Source organism: Thunnus thynnus, chromosome 7 (assembly GCF_963924715.1).
Source record: "Thunnus thynnus chromosome 7, fThuThy2.1, whole genome shotgun sequence".
NCBI lineage: Eukaryota > Metazoa > Chordata > Actinopteri > Scombriformes > Scombridae > Thunnus > Thunnus thynnus.
In genome coordinates this window covers 15,710,816-15,723,895 of record NC_089523.1, presented here as the reverse complement: position 1 = coordinate 15,723,895, position 13,080 = coordinate 15,710,816, and the positions used below count along the sequence as shown (strand labels likewise).

General features: G+C 38.8%; 1 protein-coding gene across 3 annotated transcripts in view; it reads right to left on the bottom strand.

Annotated features, from left to right (window-relative positions):
* Positions 1 to 13,080, bottom strand: part of gria4a (glutamate receptor, ionotropic, AMPA 4a) — a 107,276-nt gene that overhangs the window by 5,571 nt on the left and 88,625 nt on the right. The window contains exons 15-17 of one of the 3 annotated variants that reach the window (XM_067594568.1): positions 10,698 to 10,945; positions 6,331 to 6,445; positions 2,564 to 2,701 (exon numbers count right to left, since the gene is read on the bottom strand). In XM_067594568.1, the coding sequence (XP_067450669.1) occupies positions 2,564 to 2,701; positions 6,331 to 6,445; positions 10,698 to 10,945 (501 nt within the window). Of the gene's footprint in view, positions 1 to 2,453; positions 2,702 to 4,574; positions 4,690 to 6,330; positions 6,446 to 10,697; positions 10,946 to 13,080 lie in introns of all 3 variants that reach the window. The other 2 variants (XM_067594564.1, XM_067594565.1) reach the window with 2 other exon arrangements.

Sequence of the window (13,080 nt, the reverse complement as noted above, 5' to 3'; positions counted from 1 at the left end):
CATTGTCTTTAAACAGATAACAGCTGACTTTTATTGTACTGCATTTAGCTGTTTTTTCTTTTGCATGTTGGTGACTGATTGATCCTGCTAATTATTTCAAGGTGATTATCAAATATGCGATGCTACTGAATGGTCTGCTAAGCAGATCATCAAAAATGAAGTCCAGTCTTTCCTTTCACTTCGGTTAATTGCTCTTTTACATCAATACACATGAGTCATGATTTTACAACATCACTGAGTAGCCGTTCTATATGAAGTGTTTGCTTCATCAATTATTCCTCTATAACTGGGCTGTTTTGAAGTTGTCAGGGCTGGAATAAGTCAAAGTGCTTGTTTGGACTGTCAACAGCAGGGGTGCACAACTCTAGTTTATGAACAACACATAAAAGGTGGATGGGAAACAGTGCTGGCTATGAGCCACCAGAGCTGGGAAATCTCAGTTCAACAAGAGTAAACTAGCTAATGTGTGCACAAGATGATTATCACTTGTGTACCCTGGGTTGTTATTGCTAAATTGAACTTTTAGTGTAAATATTTCTAGTCCTGGCCTGCCTGACTTACATTTGAAATAAAATACCTAATAAATTCGACTCTATGACTGCATATCAAGTAATCTAAATATAACCAACACAATTATTATGAATAGTTACTGTTTTTAGCTACCATCAAGACTAAAAGTTAAGATTAGTTAACATTTCTCCAGATAAGGGACCGACTAATAACTTGCATTTTTGAGATAAACCATTGGTAGGTTGTGAAGGTATTCAGGATTTAAAAAAAACTTAAAACATTCTACTGATTGCTTCAGGTTGACTAGTATCTATGAACCAAAATTAAAAGCAATTAAAAACTGCTACTGGGGAAAAATAAACCATCCTGCTATTTAATTTGTTCCCTTAATAGCTCCCTGATAATAACTTGTACATGTTACCTGAATTCACAAGATTAAATCTCTATTTTAAGGGAATGTTTGCTCAAAAGTCAAAAGCTGAGACTCATCCTGTATAAATTTGAATTGGCTCAGTGGGAACTGGCCTTAACAGGCACAAACAGGGTATTTTCTGCTTTCATGCCCACCTCACAAATTACTTCATCCATACATTTCTCTGGCCTTGTGGTGGTGCTAGTGGTATTACTGTGAAGCCTTGTTATGAAACTTGTTGCAAAAGACTAGACATCCACTGAAATCAAGAATATCTTAGAGTGTTTTTCTCCCTGAGATGTCTATCACATTATGGCTGAAAAAGTATTAGCCAGACCCAAATTGATGAAAATTGGTGTCCACACACTAGCTAATTAACTTGTAGCTGGAAGCAGTCACAATTTAATGAGAAGCACTACATAACAAACTTTTGCTCTCAGGATAGTGAAGTAGACCATCTCTACAACCTTAAAATAGTTTGACTAAAGAAAATACTGAAACATTAGAGGAAAATCTCAGCATTGAGATTCAGGTTTAGTATTAATGAACTTGAAACTTTTATACTTTACTTTCATGTATGCTGATTATCATTATAACTAGAATATATCAGGAAATCCCTTTCATTCCATTCTTATTCTGATGATGGTGTTAATAAAAAGAAGTCCAAAGGGCACTTTATATGTACAATATTTGAGCTAAAATAATCAGTCAAGTAATTGATGAGCCAACAGAAAAGTAATCAGCAACCATTTTGGCAATTGTTTAAGCAAAAATTGTTTAGCAAAAATGCTAAACATGATGTGAGGATTTGCTGCTTTTCTCTGCATTTTAGACTGTAAACAGTATATCTTTGAGTTTTTACAAAACAAGTAATGTTCAGGAAACAGTGATGGGTATTCTTCACTACTTTTGACATTCTATGGACCAAATAATGAATTGATTCATTGAGAAAACAATTAGCAGATTAACTGATAAAGAAAATAATAAGCAGCAGCCCTACACTGTATATAAACAGAAAATGTATTTAATATGTCAGCCCCTGAGGATGGAGTTGTGCATCCCTGCGTCATTATTGTTTTGTCAACTGTTTAAGCTAAAATTACAATGCAGGTGCCTAGTTAAGTCATCAGCCATGAGCATCACCATCACTGTCATCATCATCATCATTATCATCATCATCATCACCATCGTCATCATCTGCAGCCAAAGACGATGGAACCAAATCTGTAGTCACAGAAATCTAACCCCAATCTGGCTTAACCATACATTAACAACCAAACAAAAACTCCAAAATCTAAAAAAATATTGAGGCCAATAATAAACAAAACAGCCAAAATAAGCTTTCACGAGACATAAAAAGCTACATTGGTTCCACAATGCTTGACCACATCCTCATGACCACATGAAGAACAACACGGTATGCGTGGGGCTGCTGCGACAGCCTCTACATCGACAATACAATAATCTACAGCACCACCACCATGATCAACACCACCATTACCCCACCTATATGGGAGCCTCTAAATCCTACCCCTATATCTTGACCCCCTCGGAGCCGTACACGTTGTACCCCTCCCTATAAGTGGCTAGATTCTGGGTGCTGGGGGAGGGGCTGGGGCAGTGGGGGGGGCTAAGGTCCACCTTCATGCGCTTGGCTTCGGCCCGTGACTTGTAGCAGAACTCGACCAGGGCCACCAGCATGGCCAGGCCCAGGCCGCCCACCAGGATGTAGAAGACCCCGGCTACGTTGGACAGGCTCAGAGCCTGAGACGACTTGTCCTGGAGAGTGGGAGAGGGACGTGTTTGGGGAAAGAGTGAGGTAGGAGGTGGAGGAGGAGTTAAGACCAAGTTTTGGTGGAGTTGGAGGACAGATGTAGGGGAAGAGGAGGAGAAGCAAATGTGGAGGGTAAAACATAAAAAAGAGGAGGGAAAAAGTGTGGAGTAGAACAATGATAGATGAAGGAATGGAAAGGCAGATGGGATAAGAGGTGGAGGGAAAATATGGAGAGGTGGGAAGAAGAGAGAATAACAGAGAGAAGTAACAGGGAAGAGAAAATTAAGGAGGGGTAAGAGGAAATGTGAGAGTAAAGAAGTGTAAAGAAGTGGGGGAAAAGCAGACAGAGAAAATAGGGTACACAGGGTTAGACAAAGAGAAAAGGAGATCTCAAAAAAATATGAAAAAAAACATTAGACAGATTTTGGGATTATACAGTTACTATTGTACTATAACATGCTACTGACAATATGGCACAATTTGTTATCACTTAATTATAAATGATAATTATCACATTCTACTTCTACAACTACAATTACTACTATTGTCACCACAACAGCTACAACATACTGTACATATACTACACAATTAAACAGTCATTACAACTACAGAACACATTTCTACTGTAACATAATGATATCAGTTAACATCTAATTTAACAAGTCAAAAAGAGTGTATATCTTTTTTATTAAATAAATAACAGAGCAGGCTTTAATCTGAGTGGTGATGACATTTCATTGCTGTTTTAATGAAATTTTAAGGCTCCAGTAGTCTATTCTAAACATCTAGAACAACTCCCATGTTCTACATTGTAAAAATCCTAACAATGTTCCTGTCTAACAACTTCTTTAATACTCTGAAATATAACTGTAATAAATGCTTTTAACAGGGGAGATAAAGGATATAAATTAGCTGTAGCACTTCAATAACAAATGATAATAAAAATGCAGTAATTCTTCATCTCACAGGTCCGTAATTTCCCATTTTGGAGGAAACTTCATGTAAAAAAAAGTATGTAATTATAAGGAAAATAGAGATAAAGTTCTAGTTAGAATTGAGTGGAGCTGCTTTGAGACTGTGAGAAGTTGTTGATTTCAGGATAAGTAATTATTCATTAATTACTACTACTACTTTATTCTCCATATATATTGAATTGTTTTCTCACCATCTGCATGTTCAGCTGACTAAGAGATTCTGGTTACACTACCAATTCATATGTATTAGCCTAAATAATGAACACTGCCCTCTATTTTACTTATAATTACTACAAAATTACAAAGTTTTCTCCAGGAAACTTTCTAGGAAATGATTAGAAAATGATGGACCCATAAAATAAAGCATTACAAAGAAATTCTCCCAAGTTATAGAAATAAATAGGTAGCCTAGTCCTGATTAAATCTCAAACATAAAATCAATAGTCGGCTGTTTCTAACAAGATATACTAATAGTGCTAATGAGACAGTGGTATTCAAATCTGGTGGGTGAGTTTCAGGCTAACAAAAATGAGCTAGTGTATGAGTTCAAAGCAAAAACATGAAAGTGACAACTGTCTGATGGTAATCAAAGTTTATCTCTCTGATGCTAATTGTAATGGAGATGAGATTGCCACAGATTGCTACAGAAACTGAACAAGAATTTGAGTTTAATCTGATGCATGTTTAGGTAAATGTGGTCCACCATCAAAATAGAAATAGGAAGGAAGTAGTTTAAATGGACAGTTCAGTTCAATGTGGAGCACATTCAAGATACTGTATGTTTCAGGTTATTTGAGGGTATTTAAAATGCTATTGCTAAAACAGTAGTTGCAGTAATCTGGAGCGTATTCAGGATGAGAGTTTCAGGCTAGCGTTCTGTGGGCCGCAGCAGCGTGAGACTGACCTTACTTCCAGAGTCCTTGGGTCCACATTCTCCCTTGTCATACCACCATTTGTTTTTCAGTTTGTCTAAGACGCCTGCTTCGCTCAGTTTCAAAACTGCAAGGTTTACCGGGGTTCTTCGCGTGTAAAAATAACATAAATAACATCATAGGTCATGTTATTTTATGTTATTAGGGTATTTCACATTTGCATTTGCACAGCTCAGTCACATAGAAAGGTACTTTTGTTCAGATCAAGTGACCTAGTATGGATCCCACTGAGTACATGTGTGTATGCTCGTTGAGGAGGGGCTGGGGGGAGCGAGGAGCTAAGGCGAGCTACAGACATATGAGTGGGACCCACCTTTGTCGCTTTAGGTAACACACCCATACTGCCCCAGCTGAACCTTTACCAAACCAGAGGCAAGTACTGTTAAGCCAGGACTATTGACATCGGGCCAGCACTGTGCTACGACTGGGAGAGCGAGCTACAGATGTGGAGCTGAGGATTCAATTCTTCTGGCTTCGGAAGTCGGAGTAAACTCCTATCTTGTTACAGGTACGATCTTTTCTTGTTACACTCAGATCTCACTTTCCATTCCAAATTTCTCCACTGTATTGTAACTAAACTAATTCTTAAAACACTGAGGCAATGCTTCAAATTTTGCAAGAAGCTTGGTGGGCTGGAAAATGGTTTTACCTCTAAATTTAGGGATCGCTTAATTCCAAAATATTCAATTCTATACTGCTATTGTCTAAAAAGTTAAAAGAAAGTAGTATACATGTTTGATATTAAAAAGAGATACATAGAACACACTGTAGAAACCATTAGTTGTACTATTCTTCAACACAAAAAGAATAATGAAAATTGAACTAAAAATACTCAGAATATAATATCTGAAATCCTACAAATGAACAAGAGATGTAGGAAACTTTATCCTGTAATTGCATTCTGCTTCTATCAATTATTCATCCTCCCCTCTGCCAAGTCAACCTGAGCCTAAAGGAATCTGAGAGCTACGATTTCACTTGGGTCTCGTTTTTCCATTAAACGTTTTAAAACCTGTTTCAACTGTCATGTTCTTGAGCAGCGGATTCTCAGTTGGCATTTTGCCTCTCCCTCTTCTCTCTCCTCTCCCCAGAGCTGCCACTAGGGGGCGAATATTCCTGCCTTGACAGTAATTCCTCTCTTTCTTTTTGCATCTATCCATCACCGAGCCCTCTTCCCATTACCTCACACTCTGCAAGGCAGGACCAGATCAGTACCAAATGTATTTGAAAACATTTTTATGAGATGTGCTTGATTTCTCTTGGCAGGCACTCAACCACAATGAATTTCTCTGCATGATATTGAAAAATAACCTTATTTTCTGATGATTCCAAATAATTGATCTAGTATATAAATCTTTAAATGCATTTGAAAACATTTTTGTTATCTTTTGGGCTTTCAAATAGCATAGCCGATTGATTTCTTTCAAAAATAATTTTATTTTTGGAGGTTTTTTGTCTGTGTCTCAACAAGCTGTTGTACCTTTGTCACTGGGTCTGAACCTTTTATATAAAAAGGCACACACCGCTGACAACAGATGCAACATGGTGCCGATGTTTGAGGCCGCAGAGTGTCTCAGGAGATTTCAGGGTGTCACTTTGTACGTTCCTTGACTCTTTGCCAGGGCAGATGCATGCATTACACTCTGAGACGGGGGCCGTCGCGGGCTTTCAAGCCGGTGAGAGGCCCCCGTCCCCTAGTGGTGGGGTGGGCAGACAGAGAGGGCTAACCTTGGAATCCCCTCCCCCGCTGCCACATTCTCCTTTGTCATACCACCACTTGTTTTTCAATTTGTCCAACAGGCCCTGCTCGTTGAGCTTTAGCACGGCCAGGTTGACCGCGTTTCTTAAAGTAAAAAAGGGGGGACAGATAAGATAGTTTGGTCAGAGCAGAGGATGGAGGGACAGACAGACAAGATGGACGTGGACCACAGGAAGGAGGAAGAAGGGAAGGGAAATGAGAAGCAAAGGGAGCAAAGGGAGGAGAAATCAGAAGGGTTGAGAGCACAAAGGTGGGTTAGTGGGGAGGGATGCACCTAAGACAATGCTCTGTCTTACTCTTTCTCTTTGACTTTCACTTCAAATTTATTTCTGTTTATTTCACTTTTTCTGCTTTTTATAAAAAAAGATTTTAAATTATTTTTGTGCTCTGCTGTATCTTTCCTCTGTTGCTCTCTTGTACTGGGCTGCACTCACAGAGAATGCTCCACGGTGAGTGTCAGATTGCTGGTATAAAGTGTGTTAACCAGGTCTCTGCAGCATGCTGATGATGCTCTTGTCTTCTCTTGCTGCTCCCCTGCTAGTCTCAACATGCATGCGTGTGTGTGTGTGTGTGTGGCTACAGTTTCCTACAGGCCTCCTGCTCACACCCCTGAAGGGATTGACCTCCAAATAAATTTCAGGGACACAAGGCTAAATATCAAACATTCATGCTGTGTGTGCACATGTACTCAGCTCTGTATATCTGGCAGGTTTATTACAAGAGGAGCTGGACCTGAGTTCAGCTACTATAGGGAAGTGATTAATAAATGTGGTGTATGACTGTGTCTGTCAAGGGATCATATCAATGTTTTTTGCAGATTTTAGCTGATTTGCTATCAGTAATATAAATACTATCAGTATACTTTACATTGTAGCTGTTTATTTTGTAAAGCTAATCATAACTTTTTAGATTGGTGACTGTTTTTTCCACACTATGTCAACCACTGGCTTCTGTTTATTTTACTATACAATGGAAGTAAACTTGCAGGTATTCGAAACCCACTGGAGATAGGTAGATTAGTCATCTTTATTTTTTAAAATGCAGCCTAAAGCATGGATTATTTAGAAAAAAGTTTTGTAGGTTCTCTCAACACTTGAGGATCAGTTGCTAAACAAAAGGAATCTGCTTCATTGCCTTCTAGTTTTGATTTTTCAGCATCATACTGCACTTTATGAATGTCATTTAGCAGCAAACTCTCAGATCTTAGATATTAGTGCTTCTCACTGGCACCCAGAAGACCTAATCCATAATATCTAATGTCCTACTATGCAACAATAACATTAATTGACAGAATAATAAAGAAGACAAAATGGTCACTATGTTGGATTAAATCTTGAGTTGATTTTGGCACTGTACTGAACTGAAAGCAATGGCTGTCTAGAAGTTAGAAAATATGGATGCAATTTAAACAGTGAGCTTTAAAAACTGGTTGGCAGTATTGTAAAGTATTTTCCACATTGCAGCAATATTTAGCTGAAACATGCAAAAACAATGGCCTTTACAAATATCTCTCTTGATTGCCTTATAGTTTATATCTTGCATTTTGTATGTAATGGTACACACCTTAATGTGAATATTTTTGTATTTATTCTGAATAATTTGAACAGTTCTGTTTTTATTATGAATAATATGAACATTTTTGTATTTTTCATTTTATATTTTATATTTTGTATTTATTGTGCACACTCATCTCGTCTATGTTACACTGTGGACCTGGAGGAACAAAATTTCAATTCTCTATATGTGCTGCACATACTGTGGATTGACAATAAAGGTTGACTTGCCTTGACTAATAATGTTCACTGTCAACTGTCTATAAAACAGGACTCTGGGAGCTGAATGATTTTATCAATTTATTCCCACCATGTTCCTTCTAAAATGTATTTTGACCTGTCTCCCTTTTCTCTGGTATGTCTCTCCCTATTTGCAGCTACCTGTAAAAGACTTTCCTGTTCTCCCTTTCTCCTGCCACCTCCCTCTGCTGAACACGCTTTTGTTTGTGAGACGCTGTAATCAGCGACGCTAATCTCAACAAAAAGGTCACGGTAGACACCGCCTGCTTGTTTGTTAGTTTGCCCCTTTGTCTGTACACCTGCCTATCTGAGAGTCCCATCTCATCTTGGAGTGTGTTGGTACAGTAGACTGTGGGTTATAGAGGGGCTTGTGAGTGGAAGGTTACTGTTTCAGGACCAGGTAGGTAAATAAAAGTAGTGCACTGTTCTCACTCAACTGCTACTAGCAATGTGCCACTAAACAAGGGACAAGGGGTGATTGTGATCTGATGTTTATCCATGAAAGACATCATTTTCTATTGGCTATTTCTATTTGCAATTTTGATAAACATTGTACCTGAATATGATTAAAATTAGCAATCTATCACTTCTAATTTGGAGGGGAAAAATGTTCTGAGTAAAGATATTCAAGAGATTTAGAGAAAGACAGCATTCTCAGGGGTGATCTAATCTACAAGCCATGACTAATCACATTAACGTAAGAGGTATGGATGAAAACAGTTCAAACATATCAAGAGTCATATCAAAAATAGCTGTACTTCATTAATCATACATCCCTAACATTCATTTTAATCAACAGAGTATTCATTCTCCGCATCAACATCATCAAGTCAAATTAAGCCTGTGATTAAGTGCAGCGAGAGAAGAGGCAGGCTCACCTGACGTGCACACTCACAGCCACATGTGTGCACCTGGATCGGGTTTCCGCTGATTGAGAGAAGCCAGAGACAACCGTGGATAGATCCAGGAATGTGTTTTTTTAGGGGGGGTTGGATGGGGGGGCTTAAAAAGGGACCTATCCACCCGCTGTCTGTCACTTTTCCCTCATAAACGGAAAAACCTTTGCGTAAGCAGTAAGGGATAAACTATAGTGACTGGGGTTTTGAGGGACTTGTTTGCACCACACACAGGGGAAAGTTATAGGACAGGATGTGAGGCATGCTGCTTGTGTTTTGCCTTTCATGAGGCAAATCTGAAATGCTGACAGAGAGAGATGGAGGGACAGAAGAGAGAGCAACTGATCTCTGTATCTAGTCAGTTATTTTCCCTCAGGCACTTGTCACATTGTGATGACAAAGTCTCTATACTGCTGTCATGGTTACCTGAGAAATTAATTATTTGCATTGCTCAGTGAAACCTATTGGGACTGCTTGGCACAAGTTAGCAAGCCAGATAAACAAGTGTCTGCTGAGGGAAAAATAAAAACAAACGGACCAAGTTTAGGACTTGTCACTTTCTCATTCATTCCTTCCATCTTGTGCTCTCTTAATTAAGGTTTTACACACACTGCCCTGCATCTTTTTAAATACAAACCATTTCTGGATTTGGGATTTAATTTGGCATTGTTCAATTACTAATCAAATTAACAGTTTTAAGGAATTGAAGGAATATTTTCCTATGAATTTGTGATTGGATTTTTGGTGTGGGATCCCGTATTATGTTTATTTTCTAGTCCCCCCATTGGTCAGGCCCCTCTACTTCCTGTTTCTCACTTTTTAGTTTCCTGTTCCTCTATAAATTCCCCCTTGTGGCTCTGGATGTAGTGGCAGCAGTCTGAGGTTCTGCCCCTCCTCATGGTCAGTTAATAAATCTCTTTTATCATAGTCATAATAATCATTATCATCATCATCATTATCACATCATGACTACCATCTCTGAGGATGAAAGGGACAAAGACACGGGACAGCAGACAAATTGACAGTTACCTGTAAGGTGGCCCTGTGGAGAAATAGAGTGATTGAAAGAGCAACAGGAAAGGAAGGAGGGACACAGACATTAAGGGACGGACGAATGACTGTGACACAGGACAGAGCAATGGGACTAACAGGCCCTAAGTTAACAGAGAGATGGCAGAAGAGAGTGAGGAAAAGTAGAACAGAGAGAGACAGACAGAATGAGAAGGAAAAAGAAATTAAGAAGTATGATGAAATATAATCTACATAATTAACACACTTGTTTATATCGCTGCTGTAGGGTGAAAACCTATAAATGTTTCTTTGTTTTTGAGCTGAAATACTAAATAAATAAATTGCACTATTTTAATACTGTACTATTTTTTTGAGTTATCCTTATGATCTCTTATTCTTATGAAAGACAGTCAACATCCACTGATTAACACATTAATGCACTGTCATCAGTGGGGGGGAAAAAAAATCAATTGTATCTAAATTGATGAATTTGGGGGATGAGAAGTTTTCACCTAACAGCAGTGACAGGTTAATCTAGGTGTAGTATAAAAGGCACAGCAGGGTAGGTGGAATATCGCAGCAATAGTACAGTAAGAGCTTTGTTACTGTTTCCTATTGTTACACTATTCCACCCACCTTAACTGTGAGCCTTTCGGTGTAGCAATTCCATATCCTTTGGAGTCCAGGTTCCCCCCGACTTTCATGGTATCGCAAGGCTTGCGCTGCTCTGTATACTCGTTCATGGTGGACTCCAGGAGGAAGGCGTACTTCCCCTTGGACTTGCGGACCCTCGCCACCCCCTCTGCTGTGGTTTTGGTGAAGACAGTTGGCTCGGCAGACTTCATGTATGACCACATCTTCTCATATACTGCTATTTTGGACCTCTGGGGTGGAGGAAGGGGGTAAGAGGAGAGAGCAGAGTTTAATTAAGAGAGAATGGGCTACCATATTGCTAACATACAATACCAGATTTTCTCACAGATGATGGTTTTCATAGTTCAGTGAGGAAAAGATTTCCAAAGGAGGAGACATGGTGTAGGGTAAGGAGCTATAAATAGTAATAGATAAATAGTCTAAATCTTTGACAGGTGTAGATAAGGAAGAGCAGCGTGGATGTCTAAGGTCTTACAAGCAAAGGACATAGAGTTTTTCCTAAGTTTTTAGGATATTTGTGCAATTTGAACCTGTAAAACAGGATTCAAGCAATTTGACAAAACTGTCACTGTTGTAGCTCAGTAAAGGTAGTTCAACACTTTTTCAGTTTTTTCAGTTGAGTGTAACTTTATTCCTTCAAAAAATAAGACAATCTTCTACATACATAAGGCTGGTGATATCTTATTGTCAACAAAATGAAAAGATCAAAACCAACAATTAATTAATCTTACTGAAAAGTTGTTGTCTGTGCAGCCAAAGCCTGACACAGCATATTCCTCTGCTCTCCACGGTTGTACAGAAACTATTAGAAACACATCATTGGGCCACACAGTTGACATGTTTCTTCATTATGATGAATGTGGCCACTGTTTATTTTGAGTCAAACTCACATACACCATCCTAGTGCAAAATACTACAATATAAAATACACATTGTTGATTTTCATTTTTTTCATGACAATAAGAAAAATACCCAACAATACCAACCATTTCAGATTGGTATGTTGTTAACACATCCAAGCTGTGCATCTCCTTCCGGATGAACATTCACATCTCAGAGACACCTTAAGTGTTATCAGCGTCTCTAACCACAGATTTGATTATTCAAATTAATGTGCCATTCTCACTGAGACAAACGGGATAAATCTGAGATGTAAATATGAGAACAGAAGAGATGGAAAATTAAGTGAGTAGACACAAGTGTTTTTTCTATGTTTCTACAATGGAACCAACAGTACTAAAGCTGGACTTGTACAAAATATATTAGCATGTTGTTTCATGTGTTTTTAATTAATTATATTTATTGCTCCAGTTCTTTTAAAAGCATAGCAAACTGCTGAGGCTGATTTTCACTCATATAGTCTTTGAATAAAATTACACTGCTGTTGGTTTGTCTTCCATCATCCATTTTGATCCTCTGGCATATAATGACATTTATAACCACATTTAAACAGTACGGCTCCTTTGACAAGTCAAGCATCAATCTTTTCTTTAAATGAGTTTCTGACTGGAACAGCGGTGTAGTGATCCGTTGCACAGTTATGAATTCAGTTGCCTGCTCTAACAGAAGAGCTTTTGAGAGGACATCTGTCTGGTATGATGTATTGTGTTATGTTGTGTATATACCATGCATATGTGAGTCTGTGTATGTGCATATAGACTGTGCACCAATCTATATGTGTGTGTGTGTGTGTGTGTGTGTTTGAATCAGTGTGCTTTTATGTGTGTACTCAAGAGTGAAAATAACAAGCAGAGGAGTCAAACTGTCATCCTCCACAAGCGTCCTGTTTCTTTCTTCTCTTCCTCTCCCGGTGATAAAGTGTTATTCTGTCGCTCTGCAAGCGACAAGCCATGGCCTCATCCACCGTGTGTGTGTGTGAGCGTGTTGCTAGTGCATGACGGACACCTATCCCATAATAATGTCACTCACATCCAAAGGGCCCCTCCTTTCTCCATTCTACCCTTTCTTTCTCTCTCCATTCTTTCTCTTTTTATTCTCCTTCTGTCTGCCAAAGTCTATCATAAATAAAAAAGCCCCTCCCCCTGCCTTCTATCATCTTCAAGTTTAATCCATCCATTCATCCCTCCATCTGTATTTTTTTTTTTTAGACATTTTTCTATCTACCAATTTCTCTGGCCGGACACAGCAAAATGTGTGTGTGCTTGTGTGTGTAAGGGAGAGACAGTGATGATGATGACAACGCACATATAAAGCAGCGACTGGCCTTGGAGGGATGGATGTGTGACAATATGGTGTGACTCTTTCCGGATTCTTTAACAATGAGTGAGGCTGTGAAGGGGGAAATGGATGCTGCAAGTCACCTTCAGGCATCCACGCTATGGAAAACAATATACATAGACATACA